A 25,547-nucleotide genomic window follows, 5' to 3' on the forward strand; every position below is an offset into this window, starting at 1 on the left:
GCACAAAATGTCTTTTTCGAAGGTGCAGTCGCCTTTGTTCAATAAAATTCTATTGTTTTAAAAAGACCTCAAAATATTCAAAGCTTTTAAAGTCATTAGAGAAAACACAAAGCTTTTCTGTTTACCACTACGGTAAACAGATTGCTCTTTAAAATTAGAAAAGGGAGAAGCAACAATACATATACAAGATGCAAAGCTTGCCAAACAATTTTACATTTCTATTGAAATTGTAATTTGGCATCCAGATAGAGAATTATGTTTACTGGAGCTGCTAATCATGTTATTTTATGATTAAATCAGACATCTATGCTGTTGTAGATGTCTGATCTACAACAAATTTCACAAAAAAAATTTTTTTGTGAAATTTTTTTCACAAATTTTTTTTTTAAACCTGCCGATACAAAATGGAGAAACTTTTAAAGAATAAAAAAAGTAACTGTAAATGGTGTTATTTAGGCCCAAATGTTCCTAATAAACATAAGAAATAGACGGATTTTATCTGAAGAGATGTAGCTAACGATTATTTAAGTGATCAGTTATTCTGACGATTAATCAAATAATGAAAAGGGCACATTCTGTAGATTTTTTTTCATTTGACTACTTGAGATCATTTTATACAATATTAGAAATGCATAAGAAAATAAAAATAATCCATATTCTTTTAAAAATAAAAATGCCATAATCACATGAAGGGGTGTGCCATCTAGAATAATACAACGAACTGAAAAGAGGATTGTAAAAGATTATACCACTCTTTGTGAACAGATGAAATGTTTCATGTTTCTAAATAAAATTGAGTGGAAAAAATAAAAATACCAATTTTATTGCCTAAAATACAATAATATAGCTTGATCATTTTGCAATAAAAAGAATACATGTAAGTCAAGCTTTCTGCTTGGCTTAACATCATTGTGGTGTTGACTATTTTTTGGATTAAAGTATTAATAGTTGGACAGCAAAAGTAGCCTAGAAGGAGTTCAATACCATTATTATTTTATTATACAGAATTTGAATCAAGATGAGGTTTAAAACGCCACTAGAATCTTTCTGGATAGATCATATTTACAGACCAAAGAAGGTTTTTTTATTTATTGATTTATTTTTTCTTAAATACAAAATGTAATTTGGCTTATTGGCTGCTCTGAGGACATTCTTTTATCAAATAGTCTTTTTTTTTTTATTTTTTTTTTTTAGTTTATATACTTCAGATAACGATTATTTGATGACTAATTTAGTTGACGATTATTTCAATAAATGATTAATTACAATTAACCCGATTAATCGTTTCAACCCTATTTTATCTATCAACTTTATGCTTATTTAAGTGATTGAAGCATTTATTCAGGGAAAACTTCAACTCTCTTCAGCCTGTTTATTGATGGCCCATCGTGTCTTTAGGTTCAGGTGACAATTCACTATGAAATGTTACTGTTCGCTCCTTCCAGGCCCAACTCGTCTATAGTTTCAAGCTCCAGTGTCCTTAGCTTTGTAAATTAAAAGAAAAAATATGCAGAGCTTCTCCCTGCATACGCCAATTTAAATGAAAAAGATTTTTACAAATGCAAAAACAACATATCCCTCTCAGTTAGCTATAAAAATTGACGTCAGTGATGACTTGTCCTAATGGTGATTTCAGTTGGACGACTTACAAAGCCGATCACATGAAAGAGATCAGCTCTCTTGGATTTAGCTCATCTAATCTGTTGCTCTTTGTGGTCAAGTGACTGTATTATGCCTTTCCAGCTGCCTAACTAAAAACACAGTTCATATTTCATCACCTGTTTTCAAGCAAATGCATTTATGAGCTGCTTAATGAGCGGACCTGTGTGTTTCAGGCACAAACGCGTCTGCCTTCGATCAGCTGGTCCTGACTTTGGCCTGGGACCGCGTAGACATTGCCAAGAATCACGTGTTTGTGTACGGACAGCAGCTTCTGGTATGTCTATGGATTTGTTTGCATGTGTGTGAGAGAAGGAGCCACGGCTCCCAGGGATGTTTGCTCAGCTAAAAACCTTCGGACTCACCCAGAACGACCTCAGAGTCCCCGCTGGCTGCGGTTTGTAGGGCAGGCTGCCAGGAACTGCTTGTCTTGACTGTAACTTGAACCCCGTTACATTTGTCTTCATAAGCGACTCTGCAGGCCTGTGTTTATTTTAAAACTGGAGTCTTGCGTAAATGAGAGGATGGATATTTATTTTGCTTTTCTTTTTTTTTTTTTTTTTCCAATATTTTTTGTTTTCTAAATACTGTTTTGCTATAAAAATACATTTCATAACTGATTTTTGTTTGTGTTTGTAGGTGAGCTCTTTGGAGCAAGCCATGCTGGACGCTCTCGTCATGGACAGGGTGGACTTTGTGAAGTTGCTCATAGAAAACGGCGTCAGCATGCACCGATTCCTCACCATCAGTCGGCTGGAGGAGCTCTACAACACGGTAGCCTTGGGAAACGTGCCCTACTTCATCAATAAATAAGAACCCATAAGTAGTTTTTATTTATTAAATCTAATCTTTTTTCCAGAAACAACCTCCCAACAACCCAACTCTCCTCCACCTGATCAGAGACGTTAAACAGGTAGTTGTTCAGGGCTCCTTATGGCTTCGATCGGTTGATGTGAAGCGGGACTTTGCTAACATTTTGTGGTTTCCGTATTGCAGAGTAATCTTCCCCCAAACTATAAAATCACTTTGATCGATGTGGGCCTGGTCATCGAGTTCCTGATGGGCGGGACTTACAGGTGCAACTACACCAGGAAGCGCTTCAGAATCATTTACAACAATCTCCACGGCAACAATAGGGTGGGTGAAAAGAGAAGCTAATTCTGGTTCTGACCTGCTAGATATAACTTTTCAAGAGAAGTATTGTCTTTTATTACATTGTTGTCATTCGTTGCAGTAATATTAACATGAACAATACAGTGTAGGGCTTGGTAACTATCTAACTCATCAAATGGGTGACTTCAGTACATTAGCTAAATTAGCATTCAGTTGTACCGCTAAAATCTCCTGGATTTAGTCATCTAAAATACTGCTTTTTATTTATGCTGTCCTGGGATAAATTGTGGAGAAGAGAGCAAAAATAATTCTATCAACCATATACAAGGTTATTTATTAAGGTTTGCAGACATCATTAATTAGTTAATTAATGTGGAGAAAAGGGACTCTGGTAATATTTGTGTTTTGCACAGAGGTCTGGACGCCACACCGCGGGTCCCGGCTCTCATCTGAGAAAGAATCACGAGACTTTCAGCATGCAGGCCGACAAGAAGGAGAAGACGAGACACAATCACTTCATCAAGACGGCGCAGCCATACAAGCCCAAGGTAAACCCCGAGGCTTTTTCCAAACATGTTCCTGAAAATAAAAAGGTTTTCAGTCTTTCTAGTTCGATGAAAACACCGCTAAAGCCTTGCCTTTCTCCTCAGCTGGAGAGTACTGCTGAGCAGAACAAGAAAAGAAGCAAGGAGGAGATCGTGGACATTGACGACCCGGAGACCCGCCGCTTCCCCTACCCTTTCAACGAGCTCTTAGTTTGGGCCGTGCTCATGAAGAGGCAGAAGATGTCTCTCTTCTTCTGGCAGCACGGCGAGGAGAACATGGCCAAGGCGCTGGTGGCTTGCAAACTCTGCCGCTCTATGAGCTACGAGGCAAAGAAGAGCGATGTGGTGGACGACACCTCCGAGGAACTCAAAGAGTACTCCAAGTGAGGTCGCCTAACACTCAACATTTTTCATCAGACGATATTCCCGCATTAACAAACTTCCATGGCGCGTTTCAGCGAGTTCGGGACCCTGGCGGTGGACCTGCTGGAGCAGTCGTTCAGGCAGGATGAGACCATGGCCATGAAGCTGCTGACATACGAGCTGAAGAACTGGAGCAACTCCACGTGTCTGAAGCTGGCCGTCTCCTCCCACCTGCGGCCGTTTGTTGCTCACACCTGCACCCAGATGCTGCTGTCAGACATGTGGATGGGACGGCTGAACATGCGCAAGAACTCCTGGTACAAGGTTCATGCTCCATCTAGATCTTTATTTTTGGTTGCAAGCAGAAGGCTGGGTGGACTTATAGTGGGAAACCTGCACCTTACATTGAACTATTATTATTATTATTGCTCATTAATGTTGTTGTTGAACACTAGTTGGTATTGTAGTTAATGATGAAAAGCATCATTTATGATGCTTTTTTTATGATGACCTTTTATAGTCATTTGAATGAGTATTTATACACAAATAATTCATAAATCCATGTTATAAGTGGTCAATGTAATGTCTATTTCAAAAACTACTTGCATACTGATGGTCAATCAAATTAGTCAAGTTTATTCGCAAAAGCGGATCTGGTTGCCTTTTAGTTTTCCTGTCAGTAAAGAAATGTGCAAATCTCAATAAGTCAGTGCTGAATCGATAAATCGGATTAATCAATTGTCAAAATAATTGACAACTAATTTAGTAATTGATCAATTGTGAACTGGAGCATACAGACTTTTAAAATAAATGACAATTGCTGGAAGAATACTCCCACAGAGCAGTGATTACACCAAAAGTGTACAAAAATATGTAAATTTTGCATTTACAAAATTGAACTGAATTGATTTATTGTATTTTATAATGTATTTTTAATGGTGTAAGCTGGCTAAATGAAAAATTTGCAAAATGTGCCAGTAGTTTTATTTGATTTAAATAATTGATTTACTAAAAATAATAATTGGTTGCAGCCTAATTAGGATTTTTATCAGTTCATTACAGTAATTGAGTTAGACATAGGAAGCTCATATCTACATTTATTATGTTCACAATATTAAGTTTTTATTTCTGTAAATTTAACTGATCATTACAGCTAAAGAAAAAAAAAACTGAACTTTAGTATTAGACCATTAAAAAAATACAGAAATGTTCTCAAAGTATATTCATTCGAAACAAGGGTGTTGGCGTGAAAACATGCCGTTTTCTGGAAAACAGCATGTTGGACTCATTAGCTCAACGCCAAAATGATGAAATCTGTAATCATTATAATGGATGAAGTTCCCTTTAAAACCAAAACAAAACACTTTCTTTAATGATGCTCTTTATCCAGAAGCAAGTGTGCATAGTTGATGCTGACAAATCTAGCAGCAGCCACCCACATGAGTGTGTATCCTGCAGGTGATTCTGAGCATCTTGGTGCCTCCTGCCATCCTGCTTCTGGAGTACAAATCCAAAGCAGAGATGGCTCACATCCCTCAGAGTCAGGACGACCACCAGATGACCATGGAGGACAGCGAACACAACTTTCAGCACATGACCGAAGACATCCAGATGGTAGGATTTGCTCCTCATGATTTGTCTGCTGCAGGTTTCCTCAACGGCAAAAACCAATCCAGATTTTTGCAGATTTGAATGAAATGCTGTTCTGTCACTTGAATGGTCGTCCAACGCGGCCTCTCTAACCTTTTGCACAGGATGTCTTCAAGGAAGCCAGAACCCACGAGCACCTGGAGGTGAAAAACGACATGGAAAAACAAGTCCGCTCCAGAAAGCTGCCTTTAACGAGGAAGATCTACGCCTTCTACCACGCTCCCATTGTCAAGTTTTGGTCCAATACGGTACGAAATGAATACAAAGACATTTACTGCTTTTTTGTTTGTGTGTGTGACTTTTTAATCCGTAACACATCCTCCTGCATGTCAAATGTCAGAATTTTGGCAGGTTTCACTCACTTGTAGGGTGCAGCCGTTTTTGTCATGTTGCGAAAACAAAAGAGTAATCAGTCGGCTCATTACGTGTGAACACAATCCTCTATAAGTAGGATTCCGCACATTCACCTCGTCTTTTCCCACCTGGGGCTATTTATAGCCTGGAGCTGTTTCCCTGGAGCCTGGGATCCAACGCGGCCGGTTTTATCTGCAAACATGGGCAGTTTTTCAGGTTGTTCAAGTTTGAGAGGCGTCGATAAGATCGCTGAACGCTGGCCGACATAATACAGCCTCAGCCTACTCTTATCTACATCAGCTGTACCTGCTTCCATCCCGATGCCAGCACCAACTCTACACCATTGACTTATGTGTCACCGGTGGGAGAGTGACTGATTTTTCCATCACTTCAAGCCTCACACGTCAAGGTTCAGCTGCTTTAAAAACCGTGGACCTGGTCAAAGAGGAAAAACGAGGTTGACAGATTTTTTTTTTTCCCCACAGTCTGCACTTTGATATACCCAAACTGTGACTTGGTGAGCCAGGACTTCAAATTATAGCAAAGGAAATGAGCAAAATGAACAATGATTTTTTTTTTTTACACACGCGGAATTACATTCAAATGAAATTCTGATCCTTTGAATTCACTTCACAAGATTCAGTTCAGTTCAATTTATTCTTGTTGCATCAATTCCCAACAAATGTCATCTCAAGGCATTTTACAACACAAACAGGTCCACTTCATGTTCAGTTTTGCAGAAGTATATCAAAAGAATCCAATAATATTCAGTTAAAAAGATCCAGTTTGATTCTGGTTGCCATACAGTGGATTCAGTCTAAAATCCACTAATTTACACAAATATGTAGTAACATTTTGGCTAAGAATTAACACAATTTTATAGCAAATTTACTTTGTACATTTTTGTTCTTCTGATCAGTTTCAAATGTTTTTAAAAATCTGCAATTAGTGTTTTGGCCACTAGAGGGCAAGTCAAGAAGCTTTTTTTTTTTTTTTTTTTTTTACACTAACAGGTTAAATATTTAAGTCATTTAAATATGACTTAAATATTTTTGTTTTAATGAAGTTCACTATTGTAAAATTTGAAATTAATATATGAGTAACCTCTACTCTCTTGCCTTTAAGCTGATTTTTCTTTTTTTTTTGCCAGTTTAAGACAAAGATTAACAATCCCTCAAAACAGTTTTATTCTGCTAAATGTGCTGTCTTTGTAGTTTTGATAAAAGCTGTGGTGAAAATTCTAGTAAACTACTGAAGGGTTAAAACATTGACAAGTCTCCCTTTGCAGTTCAATAAAATAGTCCCTATGCTGAGTTTTGAGACCACAATTATCAGTAAAACTAGAGTATTTGCTGCTTTCATTGGGCTTTTTTTTCCTGTTAGAGAATCTATATGAGACATTTCAATGAGAAGAGGAAAGTTTTTGTTGACACATTCATCAAATTATATGTAAAAGATCAACTAATTTCCTGTCACAAGTCTTATCACCTTTTTGTTGCCTTATTTCCCGTTTAAACGTTCTTCTGTTTTATTTGCGTCCCTTTGCTTCCTTCGTTTCAGCTTTTCTACCTGATCTACTTGATGTTGTACACGTATGTGGTCCTGGTGAAAATGAGCGACCTTCCTTCTCCTCTAGAATGGGTGGTCATCCTCTACATCTTCACCTCCGCTATCGAGAAAATCCGCGAGGTTTGTGGAACAAAAGCGTGCACCGTTGCAGTCATCATACAAAGACTTCATATTTCAGCAACACACCAGTCTGACTGTTTAGGAGCTTTTGTTGAGAAGTTGTTTCCCTTTTGTGTTTTTCAGATGTTTATGTCTGAAGCGGGCAAAATAAGCCAAAAAATAAAGGTGTGGTTCAGCGAATATTTCAATGTGTCCGACTTCCTGGCCATCGTTACGTTCTTTATCGGTTTCGGACTGAGACTGGGTGGAGAGCCCACCTTCATCCCTGGGCGGACAGTCTACTGCCTCAACATCATCTTCTGGTATGTCCGACTCCTGGACTACCTGGCCGTGAACCAGCAAGCTGGGCCGTACGTCATGATGATCGCTAAAATGGTGAGCACATTCGTTTGGACATTTGAAACCTTAGTTCAGCATGAAAAGCGTTATTGCAATAATAAGCTTTCATTTGTGTAGAGCAGGTATTTAACATTTTTGGCTTTTCTACCCAAGCAAAAGAAAAAAAATGAGATAAACCCCCATTAAAAGTAGCCCAAATCTTTTCATAATAAGCAATTAATCTCATGACAAACCAAAATGATCTTGTTAATTTCTAATCTGATTATTAATATTTTTAAATTTTATCATCTGTTCTGTTCATGGTATTGGTTCTAAGTGGGTTTTTATTTCCCTTTTATTAATTGTTTTGTCATGTTTTGAATATTTAAAATATCTTCCAGTGCTGTTTTCAAAATTGAAGTTTGTTTAAATTGGCATTATTATGCCATTGTCAATATATTATCTGGAAATGGTCTCAAAACAGCAATGTTATCGTTTATCGCAATAATTACTGGGGCAATTTATCATCCAGCAAAATTTATGTTGACAGGCCTGCTGAATACAGTATATTGCATCATAATTGTCAGGCAGTATTAATGTATGCAATATCACCATAGCAAACAACTACTTGGATGCAACATTTGGTTGGATATTGTTTTCCAATTGCTGTGAAATAAAATTTTCACAGCAAATTTTATTTCTGTACTATGGCTGGAGAATAAATGACTAACGATGTATATCAATAGACATATGATCAATATCTATAGATAATGGATTTGATAGAATATTCAATATATAAAATATTCACTGAACTCCGATTCAGAGCATTCTGGGAGATGTAGGCAGAGGAAAGATTAGCTGCTCACAGTGGGATAAGCCAGGTTTGTGGCACTAACTAACTCACTAGCCCTTTTGTTACCTAGCAACAACCTTTTGAGCAACTTGCGCAGCAGCCGTTTCAAGTTTTGCCTCCGTGCCTCATAACTGCCTTAAAATGAAAAACAACAGCAGGTTTGGCTGTATTTCAAATATTTAAATCAAAAAAGGAGTCGATAATCATCCACTGACATGAAACGCATATATCGTGATATGTTTCTCATCCATATCAAGCCCTCGTCTGTAGTACATTTGGCTTTTACTGCCCTAAATAATGTCTGTTTTTCGTGGCCAACATGCTAAAGCTGATAAAGTGAATGCTCCTGATTGCATTTACATCTAAAGTTGATGGACTTTAAACTAAGAATAATATACCAGTTGACGTTGGTCTCATGTTGCATTTACTACTTTGGCATGTCTTTCAGGTTGCCAACATGTTTTATATTGTGGTAATAATGGCCATTGTACTGCTGAGCTACGGCGTCCCGAGAAAAGCTATTCTATACCCCAACGAGGAGCCCAGCTGGACTCTGGCCAAAGATGTGGTTTTCCAGCCGTACTGGATGATGTACGGAGAAGTGTATGCCTATGAAATTGATGGTAAGCATCGACTATGTTGGGGGGAGGGGAGATGGTTACCTAACTTCTCAAGTTCTTGTCAGCTTATTCAGCGCGTAACTTGTCGTTGTAACTGGCTTCTCCTCTTCACAGCATGTGCCAATAACAGCGAAGTCAAGAACCTGTGTTCAACCATAGTGTGGCTCACGCCTTTCCTGCAAGCAGTCTACCTCTTTGTACAGTACATACTGATGGTCAACCTCCTTATTGCCTTCTTTAAGTGAGTGCAAAGTGTTTTCATAAATGAATAACGTAGTTGACTTTTCATAGTGAGCTCCTTGCTGTTTTATTTGGATTGTTTCCATTCCTGGTAACGGGGGCAGTGCGAGGTGTTCAAACACTATTAGATTCAAGGTTATTGTAATCAGAGGTCGCGCTAGACTTTTTTTTGTTACCTGTCATTTTGACCGACAGCATTAAAAGAAAATCGGTCATGTTCTATTTTTACCCGTCACATTACAATCAAATTAACATAAGGCTATTTGGCTCCATTTTTATGTGCTTTAGTTAATATTTACCTAGTTGAACCTGAATCCAGATCCTATCACAGATGAAGCAGATAATGCATCTAACTTTTCCTCCATAGAAATCATTACTGATATAAATTTGTAATAAAAGTATTACTGATTGTACTTTAAAAATTAGGTAACTTTATGTTATTAAAGGCAAAGTTTAAACAGTAATGATTTATTGGTTAATGTCAAGTTGTCATAACAAAGACATTTTGAATAATGTCAAACTTTGTATTAAAAATGCCATAATTTACCAAACAACAGTCATAAATATTCATGAAGGCTTATTCATGTTCATGACAGGTGTTATGTCATGTTTAGAAAAGTGTCATGTCAGTCTTATTCACCCCCCTTCAAATAAAGTGTTACCGCGTAAAGTCTATCATGTCTGCCCATGTACACCAGTCAATTATAACCTGTCAAATGACCAACAGCCTTCAAATTTTCTCGTCATTTAAAAAAAAAAAAAGGGGGGTCATATAACGGAAAATATTCCGTTAACATGACCTCTGATTATAATGTGCTCTTTGCTTTGCAGCAATGTATATATACAAGTAAAGTCCATTTCCAATCTGGTGTGGAAGTACCAGCGCTATCACTTCATTATGGCTTACCACGAGAAGCCTGTCCTCCCGCCGCCCTTCATCCTCCTGTGCCATATATACTCACTCTTCTGCCTGTGCAGAAAGAGGAAGAAGGAGAGCACCTACGGACCAAGTAAGGATCTTGTTTCTGGAAAAGAAATAAACCAATATATGTCATTTTACTTATTAAAACCTTTGGTTTTTATTTTTCGCAGAGCTGTTTCTCACTGAGGACGACCAGAAGAAACTTCATGACTTTGAGGAGCAGTGTGTGGAGACGTACTTTCACGAAAGGAATGATCAGTTTCACTCGGGCAGCGAAGAGCGCATTCGTCTTACCTCTGAAAGGTGAGGCTGACTTAGGCAGTCGGAGGATGAATATTATGTGTTTATTTTTCACAATACATGATGCATAAAAGTTCACATAATGTTTTTAGACGCACTTATTAAAAATACATGGCGAATTTCTGATCTCATGCTAGCAATTGTTAGTTTGTTTTTGTGTGTAATGGTGGCAATAAGAAATTGTTTTTACAACTGCAAGTAGCTCATCAGCATCTCAGTAGGTCAAAAAATAACCTGAATGATGAACCCTAAATCCCCAGAGAGCTGAAAATTAAAATTCATGGTTACAAAGCAGAACTAAAGAGCAAAGAGAGAAGGAGGAAGAGTCTCTTACCCGTCTCAAAATTATAACCAAGTGGCCAGACAGAGATTTAAAAAGCAGAAAAGCAAATTACCTGGATTAGCTTACGAACTGGGGCTGCAGCTAACGATTAGTTTAGTAAGCAATTATCTGTATTAATTATTCTGATGATTAATTGGATTAAATAGGTTCATTCTAAAGATTTTTCTTTAGAATGAATTGAATTTAGAATTTTCTTTTTCTTTTCTTTTACACTAAAGGAAGAGAAAGCATCTTAATCCAAAACAACTAAATGTTGTCGCAACTTGATACAAGTTGCGACAACATTTAGTTTCCTTTTTGGGATAATTGAAGTAAATGGTAAACAGACTGAAATAATAATATAGGACTTTTTCAATCATTTTGACTGACGAGGTTGACATGTGACAGGAAGAGTCTGGAATTGAACCTACAACGGTCTGATTGCAAGACCACTCTTCCCACTGAGCCACATCGGGGGGGCGATGTTGTTCAATTGAATTGAAAATAGGTCATTTTGAGTCTACTTCTGATGACTAAAATATTCATATTAAATCGTAATGCCGTGCTACAGTAAACTCTAATAAATTCTCTCTACTTTTTTTGTACTGCTAATATTTTGTGTTTTTACCTCGTTGGCCAAGTTTGTTTTGTTACCAACGGTGGCTCTCCTGTCTTGTTTCCAGAGTTGAGACGATGTGTTTGCAACTGAAGGAGGTCGGGAACAAGGTGAACTTTATAAAACGCTCCTTGCACACGCTGGATTCGCAGATCGGCCACCTGCAGGACCTGTCTGCTCTGACCGTGGACACTCTGAAAACGCTGACCGCTCAGAGGGCGTCCGAGGCCAGCAAGGTCCACACGCAGATCACCAGGGAGCTCAGTTTGTCCAAGAACGTGGTCCCCAGCATCGCCCACATGCCAGCAGACTCCAAATCATCGGCGATAGGCAAGCACAGCGTCAGGGCCTACTTCGGCCCTTCGTTTCCCCAAGCGGGCACCAACATCGCGGATTCCCTTTTCGGAGTCAACGCAGGAGGAGACGGCGGGATGCAAATCCGTCAGAGATTGGGGCACAGTTCAAGAACAGAGCCGGGGCCGGACCCCGGAGCAAGCACGGCGCCAAGTCCGGAGAAGAGGAGCTTATTCGGGCAGGAACACTTTGCTGCAGAGGCTGGTTCCTCCGGCAGCACGGGCGCCATCGCATTCGTGCCGAGCGCCTCGCCCACCTCCCCTCCGGAGCGCCGTCACCAAGGCCACTCTCTCACCCAAAGCAAACTAACCCGTCCGCAAGAGCTGCGCCTTTCCGACTCGCCATCCAGCCTGCCCAACGTGCCGGCCCTCAGTGCCCAGTTCCGCATCAGCAGCACCCCCTCTCAGCCTAGTGGGGCCAGCCACCCCGACCTCGCCCAGGACGGGTTTTACCAGCAGCCGCCCCAGCCAGACGCCACCTCTGTAGAGTTCGGGGCGTTTGTAGGTGAGTACAGAAACGAAGCTCTGCCTGCTGTCGAGGAGGAGGAGAAGTGTGTGTGTTTGTATCCGACTGTAGTTGTTCTCTCCAATGAGTCAAACTTCATTCAGCCTGCCTGCCTGCTTGCTAGCGCTGTAAAGCCTCAGAACCCAAAGGGGGTGATGCGGGGGGGTGTTAGTGAGGGTTATGTAAACGAAGCGTTCAGCGATGAAGAGGGCCGATCTGCTAGAAGGTCTCCACAAACTGAAGCTCTAGAGGCATCGCTGTCATTGTATCGCGACCTTGGAAACGGTGTCCAGCCTCCTGCTGCGGTGCCCAAACGACCCCACAGACGGAAGAGGAGGGAATGTGATCCTCCAGGACGGCCAGCTTCTGTCCGCAACACTCGAAACGGGTCAGAAGGTCAACGAGACGAGAAGAAAACCGCAAGAAAGCTAAACATGAGAGGTTTGAGTTTCAGTCTGAGCTTATGGGATGCATCTGCCGGGTGCTGGGGCTTCTTTACCTGCTCTTTCTTTTCCTCTGTCTACTGTGAGTGACTTGCATGTATGTTCCTGGGTGTGGCCAAATTTCACTCAACATCAGTTTGTTTTTTGATCAAGTTTGTTTTTGAAGAGCAATTTATGTAATCATGTTATATTTTGTGGTGAATGTAAGTCATGTGGAGGTTACAGGAAGAAGTCTGATACTGAAGCTTAGATTACTTCACCATTATCAGAGAACATTTGGTATTTGTTGCTGCTCTCAAGTTGAACTAATCTCCTATTTGGACTCAGGACATAAAGACAACTTGGCTATGCAACACTCTATGCCCAAAGAGACCTCCAGCAGACAGCAAAGCCCGGCCACACCAACCAGATCACAGGTGTGTATGTTGTAATTTTTACATTTTTACAGGAATATTGAGCAGGGATTTCATTTTGACTAATATTTGGATATGATTGGTCATACGATGGCATGGTACAATAACAATTGCGGCTGAAACAATAATTGTGATGAATCTATTATTGGAAATAATCAACTAATTTAGTAATCAATTAATTGCTAACTGACTCAAAACAGGCCATTTGCCGAAAATGAAAAATATATTCAGAGAAGAATTGTACAAAATACATATACAATCCGATTATCAGTTCAAATCCACTAAAGGAATGCTGTTTATGTATTCAATAAAATGTTTTTTTTATTTTAAAAAGGAATTTAATTATTTATTTCCACTTTTTAATGCATTTCTAATATTGTATAGGAAAGTCTTAAGTAGTTTAATAAAAAAATTGCCAGTTTTATCCAATTAATCGATTAATAATTAGAATAATCACTTAATCAGTTACTAAAATAATTGTTAGTGGCAGCCCTGACAGTAGAAGAAGAATAAAGTTGATTAATTCACATTGTTGTGAAGCTCCATGTTGCAGGATGTTTTTGTGGTAAGCTTCATTAATCAGAAAGTAGGTTCATTATATGGAGATCACTGTATCTTCTTCAATGCAGACAAAGCTTCTGCATAGCGTAGCATGAGGTTAAATAATGCAGTTGCTTTAGCATTTGAGTAGCATTTGTAAATGACTTCACAGTGAAGCATCTGTAAATAGTGTTGTCTTTCATATTTCTTCTGGTTTTTTTGTTTGTTATACTTTTAAAGTCGTCAACTACATTTTAATATAAAGATGACCGAAGTAAATTAAATTGTATTAAATAAAAAAATTAAAGCTGTCCAAACCAACCTGGCCTTATTTGATAATAAAATGCAATCTGTATAGCCTGACAATGATTAAAAGATCTCCAAAAAGCAACGTATATCACGCCCCACTAGAGAAATGAAAGGACAAATGAGAAACAAAACACAAATTGCTCCTCGTTCGCTTCGATTAAAGTCTGTGTTTTTGATTTAATTGTACAAAATAAAAATGGCAACCATGGGAGATGAAGGAGAACACGTTTCCAAACTTTGGTAAATGTGCCACTTTTGGAACCAATATGGATTATGTTGGTTGTGTTGTATATGACCAACAATCCCTGCATATGCAGCTTTTTGCTCAGATTACATGACAATCAGATTTTCTTCATCTTCTCATTCAGTTTTTTTTTTTTTTCTGTCTGCGTCTCCACTTGCTCTCTTGCGGTCACAGGTTGAAAGTCATGGTCTCATCCGAGCGGTCAACTCCTACGCTGGCTTCACAGAGTTTGACAGAACCCCCGCTTTTCTTCATCCAGACTCGAGTAAGTTCAGAAAAGGAAATTGTAAATTAGATCTTCTAGTTCAGTGTCCTCCCTTCAGTAGTAGCAATGGTGTAGCATAACTGATTTCTGATGGTTTATTGTATTTGTGTAGCTCTGACAAAGAAGGACAGGAGTAGAGTTTCAGCTGAAGACATCCCTAGAGCTGCAGTACTAGTAAGAGCTTGTTGTGTGCGTTTGTGTAAAGGTTAACATGTTGACTTGTGTTTGATTAACATGTTGCTTCTCTACCAGGAAAGGGTTCAGGTGAAATCAGCCCAAGCCAGCACCCTGTAAGTGTCCTTCCACTGCTCCTTATTGACATATAAACATCACCTTTCTACAAACAGCTTTACAAATGCTCCGACACAATAAAGTAAAAGTGGTGACAGATTAAATCAGGGTTCTGATGACTGGTTCTCTGATCAGTTCTCGCTCTCTCTGTCTCTCTCTGTTGATCAGAAGACCTCCTGAGGAAGAAACACTAAATGGTAAGAACTGGAGTTGCTGTTTAGTATATTTTAGATTACCGATACAGATATTACTGGATTGGTATCGACCAATACCGATCCTATATAGGAAAACATAACTGACTTAAAACCTTTCTTTTTAAAAAAAAACCACAAAAAAAACATAAATGTACTGAATCAGAAATGTATTAACTCTGCACCAGTACAGCACACTTAAATGCGCTAAGCATTTTCACGAGCTTGGTCAAACATGTAAAACAAAATAATTTGATTTTGATTTTTCGGACAGTGCAGTTATGGGATATAACAGCCAAAGTAAAATAAATAATAAAGAATCTGTCAAAAAGAATAGGTTGATTACTTTGGTCAAACATGTACGTTTGTTTCAATATTTCTGGACCGATGCAGATATTATCAGATGTCTGCTTTGGTCATTTACCTTTCTCAGGATCTTTTGAATGTGAAGTTCTCTAAATTTCAACCTTGGTGAAATAAGAGACAGGGTAGAATCTGTGGTGTTTGTACAGTTCAGGCTGGATTTAACACATTTCACAATCCAAAAGCAATTGTTTTATACCAGAAACATCTTTGATTTAATGCAAACCTTCTCTTTACTGTGGCCATAGTTTGTTTTTTCTTCCTGAATGAGACCTTTACTTAGCTGCTCTTCTTGTGTGGTTACAGCTGCCGTTTCCCTGTACACGGCACGCCACAGCCACCTCGGAGCCAGGAAGGACTGTGAGTCTCACTGATGGACACTACAAGATAAACTAGTTGACCTCATTTAAACCAAAGATATTTATTAGCTGGTCTTATTTTCACATTACACTTTTACTTCTTTAAAAACTTCTGCCAATCATGTCAGTTTTTTTGTGTTTTTTTTCATCCACTTTACAGTTATGCAAAATGTGTTGGTCTGTCGCATAAAATCCCTCCTATTCTTTGAAGTTTGTGTTTGTAACATGACACAATTTGAATGCTATGTAAATTTGTAACGACTACTATTACTACCTGTTGCATCAAACTGTTTTAGTTGTGTTCCTGGTTTTTAACTGTGTATGGCCATCTAGTGGCTGACGCCGGAACGCTTAATGAAGTCTAAGTATAGTTGGAGACATTCATTTCTGTTTCTTCAGCTATCGGCTCGCCGTTCAAGCCTATGGAAAGCTATCAGTACTCTGGTGAGGAGATTACACTGGTGTTCAAACATTTCCACTCTGTTAATAATAAATACTTGTTATCCATTCACTTTAGTAACTTCTGTAAATAATGAGCAAGTCTTTGCTTTTCACTCTTCTTCCTCCAGCTGTGGAGCGCAACAACTTGATGAGGCTGTCTCAGAGCATCCCCTTCACTCCTGTGCCCCCTAGAGGTGAAAACACAGTAATGCACCAGTCCTCACCTTTCTGACGGCTTCATTAATAACCAGCGAACTGTTTGAGAATGAGGAAGCATGAAGGCAGATAAGAGATCTCTTCTACCCCCACTGCCGTTTGCTTCGCAGTTAATGAGCAAAGTGTCGGTGCTGCCTTTAATGTTTTGTCTTTTTTTTTACAGTTATTATGACTTTAAAATTAGATTGCTTCTTCTTTTGAAAGGAAGTGCTGGTTTTGACTATGAGGATGTGATGTTTTGACGGCTAAGGGTGATGGGTTTTCTTTTTTTAATTAGTAAAATAACTTAAGTCATGTAGAGGCAAACGGTGATTGTCATGGTGCTACCCTTTTAAAATCATTTAGTATGCAGATCATTTAAAGGTTAGGTAAAAATATATATAGTTTCATAAAGCTAATCTGGAAAAGCTAAATATTTTCATTAGGAAAATATCTGGAATCCTGGGGAAAATTTTAGGTGCTGAAAAATGTAATTATTCAGCATGTTTTTTGTTTTTTACGTAAAGAAGGTTTTATGCGTTTGGCCTTTTTAGGTCTTTTACCAAGGTACAAAAAACGTCACACGTAGGCGGTTTAACAGTTCAGTAACAAGTTTGACTTGTCACTTTATCTGTTCCTCTTCTTTAGTATTTGAACACAACATAATCTAACTGTGCACCTTATTGTTCCGCAAGATTGTAAAATGAGTTTATTATTGTGTCGTATCCAAACCCGCAGCTATTTTCCGTCTCCGATTCAAAGCAGCGTAACTCGGCTGACCTCCGCATCATGACTCTGCTGAGACACTCGCCTCTAGTCTAAATGTAACCGAGTTAAAAATAAAACAGCAAACTTGAGCAAAGGTTCTCGGTTCTAAACTGATACGGAGCATTCACATCTTTTTTTTTTTAAGCAAGTTGCAGTTCTCTTTTTCTTTCTAATTGATTTTGTACTAAAATGGTTTTTCTATGGATCATTTTGAAACTTTTTTTTTTTCCACTTCTCATTCCATTTTCTGTAATCTTTTGACTGTGGAGCCCGTGACATGGGAAGGAACAAAGACGTGTATGAACTACTTGTTTACTTCTTAGTAACGAGATAATTTGCATTGTTTCATGGACAAGTGTAATCTAAAACAAAACCTGTTACTTATTGGCCAAAGTTTCAAACATTTAAATGGGTAGCATCTACAGCATGATTATTAGAACTATTTTGATTAGAACGACTGTCTGTGATTTATAGCATAATGCTATAAATGCGCCTAAATGTTTTTTTTTTTTTTTGTTTTGTTTTAACAAGAGTTGCCTGTGCATTTTGTAACAATTGGTGTAAAATGTAATTATTTTCTTGCATATTGTGACGGAAATTATTACAAAATACGTACAAGGAGTTTATTATATTCTGCGTTGATTATTAATGCCGTTTTACTTAAATTTTAACATTTTCAAAGCAGAACTCGTCATGCGGCGTTAGAGCGTAGGCTATTATTCTGGTAGCAGCAGCCAAATTAAACGTCTCTTGCTAAGAATTACTCCATACCTGACTGCAAGTCACTGAAGAATAGGATTCTAATTCAGGTTAAAATGAAGTAAAAATCAGACTTCTCCATGTTTGCGAGATGCTAATGAACTTTGCTTTGTAATCATCTTCTTCTTTTTTTTTTTTTTCTTTTTTTTTTTCTTCTCCTGATGTCAGCAGATTGGTTTCGTAGTAGGAAAGAACATTTCCTTTTTATCCTTTCTTTCTTTGCTTTTATTTTTTATTTTTTTTAATTGACCTTCCTTTTATGGCTTGCAGGCTATGCATTTCAGCTCTTTGTTTAATCCGTTTCCTGGTTCCTGTAGTTTTTGTTCATCTTTGTAGTGTAAACATCTTACCTGATAAGTTAAAATCTCGGGCAGTGAGCCTAGTATCTATTACGTTGGCAAAAATTGCGCTGGGTGGAGGAAGCGGAAAATGTCGGGTGAAATTTTAACCCATCCTAAAAGGCAATGACATTTGGTTGGCAGTTATTGAGATGAGCGCTTGGAGAAAAAACTCTAAAACTTGCAGCTAGAAATAATTTGCACACAAATCGGTGGCTCTGACATCCTGCTTTGTGTTGCCGCAGGGGAGCCGGTGACGGTGTACCGTCTGGAGGAGAGCTCCCCAAACACCATCAACAACAGCATGTCCTCCTGGGCCCAGCGGGGCCTCTGTGCCAAAATAGAGTTTCTGAGCAAGGAGGAGATGGGCGGAGGACTCCGACGGGCTCTGAAGGTCCTTTGCACTTGGTCAGAGTATGACATCCTGAAGCCTGGACACCTCTACATAGTCAAATCCTTCCTGCCTGAGGTGGTCCAGATGTGGCAGAGCATCTACAAGGAGGAGACCGTGTTGCATCTTTGTCTCAGGGTGAGAATATTTAGATCTACTTTGTGTTATTCTGCAGTAAAAGGTCTGGGTGTGTCCCCAGAGTGGAGAGATCCAAGAAATGCCAAACCTTGACAACAGCTTATCTGAGTTCAGTGTTTTCTGTTTCACTACATTTCCCTAATGGTTTTTATGGTTTTACCATCCTATGGTTTTTAGCAACTTTTCTTTTTCTCTCATCACTCAAGGAAATTCAACAGCAACGAGCTGCTCAGAAGCTGACGTTTGCCTTCAATCAAATCAGGCCAAAGACGATTCCTTACTCCCCGAGGTAACCAATCACGTCCTGTTCCTAGAAACTTGATTTTTCATTCATTCCTGGTCATATTTATTTAGTGTGTAGAACGCTCCTCTTGTAGCTTGTCTAACCTCTGACACTGAAAGGGGAACCCCATGTCAGTTCCTGCAGTAGTACAATAGTACATTGTTTTAGCGTTATGTCATTTCTGAAGCCTTTTACCGGACGCCGTCTGTACCATTGGTTTCTACACTCAAATCATCTAATGCTTTCCAATTTTTCAGTGGTAGTAAAACTTGCTAACAGTAGTGCCATTTTATTTTTATACAACTATAGAGAAATCCAGTCAGAAGCAAGAAACTTTTTTTTTTATCATTCATTAAACACGCCATGCCAATAAGCTAACATATGGACAGAAACACTCCTAAGTGCAGAAGTTCTTTCTTGACAAACAGTACATCATCATCTGGATAGACAGAAAAAAAATATTTTTTTGGTAGAGGTGCTCCAGTTTCTGGCCGATTACCTATCTTTAAAAAAAACCAAAAAAAAAAACTAATGATACCACAAAGGACTGTAATCAACGTCAGGCTGTTATTTTCCATAGGTTTGACTTGTCAGTCGAACATTTTCTTTGGATGATTGTAGATGAAAGGCTAAAATTCTTAACAAGTCTCATTATCTCATTAAGATTTTAGAAAAGAAAGAAGTTGTTTACCACATTAGTCGTCATTATTAAAACATCCAACAGTCCTGTTGTAATCACACGTTTTCCGTTCTGGTGATGCTGCCGTTCCTGTCCTTTACAAACAATCACCGGTCTTCAACCGCGCTCATCATTCTGTGTGTTCAGGTTTCTGGAGGTGTTCCTGCTGTACTGCCACTCAGCTGGCCAGTGGTTTGCCATAGAAGAGTGCATCACCGGCGAGTTCAGGAAGTTCAACAACAACAACGGAGACGAGATCGTTCCCACCAACCTCCTGGAGGAGACCATGCTGGCCTTCAGCCACTGGACGTACGAGTACACCCGGGGAGAGCTGCTGGTGCTCGACCTGCAGGGTAAGACACGTGTATGCGCGCCAATGCCACATTTATTCTTTAAAAAAGTTATCCGTTTCTTGTGTCTTATAATGCTGCTTTCATTTGCAGGCGTCGGGGAGATCCTGACGGATCCGTCTGTCATTAAGAGCGGGGAGAAAGGGTGAGCTTTCTCACAACATGGAGTCGCCATTTTCTCATTTAATCCCGATCAAGTCAAGAGTTCAGGAGCTGACTTGTCCTTTTGTCTCTGCTGCAGATCGTACGACATGATATTCGGACCTGCCAACCTCGGAGACGATGCCATCAGAAACTTCCGGACTAAACACCACTGCAACTCCTGCTGCAGGAAACTCAAACTTCCTGGTGAGACGAGCTTTCCAGCTGCTGATTGATTGCTTAATTTCATTTGGGAATTGTTAGCAACACTTTATTTGAAGGGGTGCATAAGACTGACATGACACTGTTATAAACATGACGCAACACCTGTTATGAGCATTAAGGAATCTTTGTGAATATTTATGACTGTTGTCATGAAGTGACATTCGGTAAATAATGACACTTTTAATGCAAAGTCGTATTAAAACTTCCATTAAAAGTGACAACTTTTAATGGAAGACTAAATTAATGTATGTAATTTAGTCTTCTACCAAATTTCTCTTATAACAGATATCAAATTACTTTTTTATTCTGCGCTAAAATTTCACTTATTTCCTAAAAAGCTGTTTTGTTATGTTAAAGAGTCTTTTTTTTTTTTTTCTCACAAGGTTAAAATTTTACCTTATTTTAACTGCTATAAATAAAAGCTTCAGAGACCAAATAAAAAAAGTTGGAAAATGTGTAACGGCTGCACAAACATGACAGAAAACCTTTCGCAGAGAAACAACCAAAGTTGATGTATTGTTTGACTTTTAACCTGCCATTGATCATATTTGTTTTTCTTTTTTCTTTTCTTCCTCTTCAGATCTAAAGAGGAACGACTACACACCAGATAAGGCTACCTTCCCACAGGAGGACCCGCCCAACCCAGGGGGCGGAGTCAAAGATTCCCGCCAATCAATGAGACTGATGCTGTGATCAGTGAGACAGTTTTGTGTGTGGGTGTCCGCGTGTTTGTGTGTGTTTTTGAGGGGCGACAGAGTTGTGTTTTTTTTTTTTTCTTTGTTTCTTTGTTTGTTTTTCTCCATCTATTTAAATCAAAGCCAAGGAGCAGGAAGGAGAAGCCAACGAACTGGAAGAATTGCCGCTGTGTTTCTTGTGCATGCAGACATTTGCTATCGTTCCGTTTTTAGACACCAGGGGAGGATTTTTAAAAGCATTTTGTACACGTTTCTGAACGTATATGTACATGTATACGTACATATATGTAAGCTGGATATATAAACAGGTACAGTATCATTGCGGAAGCTTTATTTATTTTAGACGTTTGAGAAGTTGCCTTGTTTCACCAACAAAAAAAGCATTTTAAAAAAGAAAACCGAACAAAATTAAGTGCATTGTAGATCTGTTACAGCAGCTTCAGACAGGACAACCTGCTAAGACGAGAGTTGCTGCAACTTCGCAGATTGCCACCGGATCACGTTTTTTTTAATGTTTAAAAACTTGTATCTTTTTTTTTGTCTTTTTAGCTAATGATAAGAAATACATGAATTTAAAACTCTTGTAAAAAAAAATAATGATTAAAAAAAACTATGGGCAGATTGCAATGCAACTTTTACAGAAAAAAATTTATGTAATTTTATTGTATTGAAAGTGTGTCCATCAGAATTTTCCTTTTTAGTTTTTATTGTTACAGAGGTACTATTGCTATATCTTTGTCATCAGCTATTATATGAGCAAAAACTACAATCCAGTGTATCTTATAGATACAGATATGTGGCATGAGCTCAACAGATTGAAATATTTTATTCAGGGGAACTGACGAACACAAGGGTATTACTGTATACATTTTGTACTGAATATCATTTTAAACAAATAAAATGTCAAACATCATTGTTTCTAAAGCTCAAAAAAGATTTTTGTCTTTATTGATATTTTTCCTGCTTCAAAAAAACACATTAAAACACTGCTGGAACAAACCGCCAGTGTTTGGATTTATGTTTCAACAAGTGCAGTCGAAAAACTTAAATAGATGCACCGATCACGTTTGTTTCTTTTTTCTGGCCAGTACCGATTTTTCTATTTTTGTTTTTCTTTTTATTTCTTTGTTTTCAGGTCTGACCTACTAATCCATGATTTATAACTCAGAAAATGTTGGACAGAAGCTTTTTGACTGAACTAAGAATTTTAACAGTGACAGAAAATTAAAAGAATTACAAGATTATGCCCGTTTAGGAATCAATGAATTGTAATGTCACACTTTCGCTGAGCTCAAGCATGAAAATACGATTGGGTAACTTGGAGTATCTCATCTGCTTGTTGCTGATAAGAGAGCAAAATTGGACAGCTCTTAACAATCGTAAAAGGAATTTCTGCTTTCATTGAATTTTGGTGTCTAACGACCTGTTTTACAACTAAGCAAATTTGATCAAGGTTGGTCAAGTAAACAGCCTTGTCAGAAGCTTGGGAGAATGAATGGGCTTTTGAAATTCTCAGACTTATTGCTTGCTGGAGAAAGACGATGGATCTTCTGTTGTTCTGCACACTATCTTTTGACGTTAACTGCCTGTATTGGAATCCACACACACAATACCTTCTGTTGTGCAGTCTCTGAATACACCGACAAGATCGTTCACCGGCGCACCTGTGTGATAACTCGCCGCTGAAAGGGCTGGGATGTGCAGGTGCTCCTCTGTAAGGTCAGCGATGGATATGTTGTGCGAGGTTTGCTTTTCTGAAGTCAGAAGGGATGCTTCTTTACCTCAGTCAAATAGAGTAGACAGCCAGCCTGAGTGAAGACATGCCAAGTTGTGGCACGCTTGACGAACTATTAAGACACCTCCTTAATGTTTTTTTTTTTTTCCATTTTACTACGTGTTATGTTTATGTTGTGTAGCTTTTACTTACATTCACTAGATGATTTTAAAGGGGCACTATTATGTAAAATTTACTTTTTTGAGCTCAACATGTAATAATTTTATTCCCTCAACAAGAATATACCTGGAGTGTTGCCTTGATTCTGTCACGCATGTTTGAGAAATTATTTAATCTCCCGTGGCAACCATTCAGCGGTACAAAACGCCTCGGTGGACCGAACTCTGCTAGTTTCTGAGCTTCCACCTCACAGAGTAGCCCTCTCCCAATCAGCTCCTTCAGACTAGCCAGCACCAATTAGCAAACAACTGGTGGAACTGCGTACATGCTATGCTCATTATATGTGTTATTTCTGGTAAAAACACTGGTAAAAACATTGTTGAAGTTTAATGGAGGACTTCTTGATAGGGGAGTTTGAGAGCAGGAGTTTCTAAAGAGACAAGAGGCCCAATGAGTCACACTTTATAATATATATATATGTATATATATCATTTTTAAAACTCCTGTTAGCCTTTTAAAACTGAATGTTGTAATCCTTTTTCCCCTTCACTTTCATTCTGTGATACAGCTGGTTCATCACAACATACCCTGCCACAAATGCTAAGGCTAGTTAGCATGACCACCGATGATGGCGGATATATGGTTTTCCTGGGGTAAGTTCCGGCTCTAAGGCCCTCCTCTTGACTCTGAATGGTTGTTTTTTGACTGGGAGCGATGCATTTATTCAGAGGGCAACAGGTGTAATTTCTGGTACAATGCCATTTTACGGCAAAAGATGGCAGTAGTGGTGCATGAGCGAGAGATTGACTTCCAAGCCTTACGAGGCTTCAAACGTTATCACCTGCCCTATCAAACCGAGTCGCGAGGATGGAGAAGTTTTTCTGTAAATGTTAAATATGTTAATGTAATAGAATATGTTTTTCTGTTAATATGTACCTTATTAACATATATTCTATTTTGAGTTATTTATGTGTATTTATTATAAGTAACCGTTAGCCGCAACTAACCTAGATGCTAACTACCGTTAGCCACCGATAGACTGAAACGATCATGCTAACTACCGTTAGCCAGCTGTTGGCATCTTTGCAGAAGAAGTTAGGCTGTAACCGTGATCTGCCGTTAGTCTAAATATTATCAACTTTTTTTCTTTTTCTTCTTTTGAAGGCTTTATCGACTCTAGCTGCCTTAATTTGAGAGTGGCCGGACAGGAAGACGGTGTGGGGCTGACTGCATAGTTGTACATCGGTCTCTCGCGCTCTATTTCTGCTCCCCCTGATTTTAGGTTAGTTATAAATTAGAATAAACCATAGATTTACTGAAGCATTGGTCCATTATATGTGTAAAATTGGAGACATACTTCTATTAGTAATATAATGTATGTTGAGTCTATTCCGATTAGCATGTTTTAATTTTGTACATAATAATATGTACAAACGACTGTGTAATTATCAAGTTCTCTGTCTGCGTTGTTTTTACGCAGAAGAAGCGGCTGAACAGTCACCAGCCTCGCAGCGAAGCCACTACTAAAGAAACTGATTTCTGTTTTCATAGAATAAAGACGCTCTGTGAGTCTGGGCAGCCTGTGAAAGCTGAGTGAGGTTGCACGGCAGCTTTCCAGCCTCCCACAAGGCGTGGCTTAGCTGTTTGATAGGGTGACGTTTTTTCTCTGAACATCTCATTCCTGTAAGCTGAGCACTGAGAGTTCACAAGAACTCTGCGCTCATCACAACTTATTCTGCAAAACCATGAAGACGGTGACCATTGAGTACTGGTAAGGTTTTTTGTTTTTGTTTTTTTTTTTACCCCCACTTCCTCTTTTTTCAACACATGTACTTTTGCATTTTCATTTGCAAATATCAAAATGTTTTTTGGGGGGGGGGTTTATACTGTGCACTTTTGCAGTATAGCTGCTTGCAGAATTATGAAACTCAAGAGTGAGAGGCTGGTTATCTATAGCTCTCATTTGGTTACCTTGTCTGTTTTCTGTTGCAGTAAAGACTGAAGTTATGCGTACCGCTACCAGGAACTAGCCGGCGTTCTCCGGCAGATTCCTGGAGTGAAGGTAAAAGGAGTCACCGGGAGGACAGGTATTCTGAACTTTTGGTTTTTATATATATATATATACAGTATATCTATTAAACAAAAATATATATATATTTATTTTTTTAATTATTTTTTTAAAGTTAATGTTTCATTTTTCATCTCTTTTTTCACCTCCATAGATAGCTTTGAGGTATACCTGGAGGATGAGCTTCTCTACTCAAAGCTAGAGACGAAGTCGTTTCCAGATCCTGAGCAGGTTTGCGGTTTAACTCAAACTCTCTATTCAAAAGCACTTCTTTAAAAGCTGAATAGGATTTCCCTTTTGCTGACCAGTCATTTCACTTTTTGGTGTGTCTTTGTTTTTCTT

At 38.7% G+C, this 25,547-nt stretch overlaps 1 protein-coding gene across 4 annotated transcripts in view; it reads left to right on the forward strand.

Annotated features, from left to right (window-relative positions):
• Positions 1 to 25,547, forward strand: part of trpm7 (transient receptor potential cation channel, subfamily M, member 7) — a 49,091-nt gene that overhangs the window by 21,862 nt on the left and 1,682 nt on the right. The window contains exons 11-45 of one of the 4 annotated variants that reach the window (XM_081605006.1): positions 1,836 to 1,936; positions 2,299 to 2,433; positions 2,519 to 2,572; positions 2,656 to 2,796; positions 3,186 to 3,320; positions 3,423 to 3,700; positions 3,776 to 4,004; positions 5,139 to 5,294; positions 5,435 to 5,578; positions 7,245 to 7,373; positions 7,497 to 7,748; positions 8,993 to 9,167; positions 9,279 to 9,405; positions 10,236 to 10,414; positions 10,497 to 10,629; positions 11,632 to 12,422; positions 13,193 to 13,281; positions 14,546 to 14,636; positions 14,749 to 14,810; positions 14,889 to 14,926; positions 15,096 to 15,124; positions 15,788 to 15,841; positions 16,240 to 16,284; positions 16,410 to 16,475; positions 18,587 to 18,870; positions 19,077 to 19,159; positions 19,980 to 20,185; positions 20,276 to 20,327; positions 20,424 to 20,530; positions 21,129 to 22,962; positions 23,706 to 23,790; positions 24,302 to 24,419; positions 24,689 to 24,908; positions 25,130 to 25,224; positions 25,360 to 25,436. In XM_081605006.1, coding sequence (XP_081461132.1) covers positions 1,836 to 1,936; positions 2,299 to 2,433; positions 2,519 to 2,572; positions 2,656 to 2,796; positions 3,186 to 3,320; positions 3,423 to 3,700; positions 3,776 to 4,004; positions 5,139 to 5,294; positions 5,435 to 5,578; positions 7,245 to 7,373; positions 7,497 to 7,748; positions 8,993 to 9,167; positions 9,279 to 9,405; positions 10,236 to 10,414; positions 10,497 to 10,629; positions 11,632 to 12,422; positions 13,193 to 13,281; positions 14,546 to 14,636; positions 14,749 to 14,810; positions 14,889 to 14,926; positions 15,096 to 15,124; positions 15,788 to 15,841; positions 16,240 to 16,284; positions 16,410 to 16,475; positions 18,587 to 18,870; positions 19,077 to 19,159; positions 19,980 to 20,185; positions 20,276 to 20,327; positions 20,424 to 20,530; positions 21,129 to 21,241 — 4,478 coding nt within the window. In that variant the 3' untranslated portion in view covers positions 21,242 to 22,962; positions 23,706 to 23,790; positions 24,302 to 24,419; ... (1 more) ...; positions 25,130 to 25,224; positions 25,360 to 25,436. Of the gene's footprint in view, positions 1 to 1,835; positions 1,937 to 2,298; positions 2,434 to 2,518; positions 2,573 to 2,655; positions 2,797 to 3,185; positions 3,321 to 3,422; positions 3,701 to 3,775; positions 4,005 to 5,138; positions 5,295 to 5,434; positions 5,579 to 7,244; positions 7,374 to 7,496; positions 7,749 to 8,992; positions 9,168 to 9,278; positions 9,406 to 10,235; positions 10,415 to 10,496; positions 10,630 to 11,631; positions 12,423 to 13,192; positions 13,282 to 14,545; positions 14,637 to 14,748; positions 14,811 to 14,888; positions 14,927 to 15,095; positions 15,125 to 15,787; positions 15,842 to 16,239; positions 16,285 to 16,409; positions 16,476 to 18,586; positions 18,871 to 19,076; positions 19,160 to 19,979; positions 20,186 to 20,275; positions 20,328 to 20,423; positions 20,531 to 21,128; positions 23,791 to 24,301; positions 24,420 to 24,688; positions 24,909 to 25,129; positions 25,225 to 25,359; positions 25,437 to 25,547 lie in introns of those variants that run through there. The other 3 variants (XM_008404786.3, XM_008404785.3, XM_081605007.1) reach the window with 3 other exon arrangements.

This window comes from Poecilia reticulata, chromosome 3 (assembly GCF_904066995.2).
Source record: "Poecilia reticulata chromosome 3, P_reticulata-male-v2, whole genome shotgun sequence".
NCBI lineage: Eukaryota > Metazoa > Chordata > Actinopteri > Cyprinodontiformes > Poeciliidae > Poecilia > Poecilia reticulata.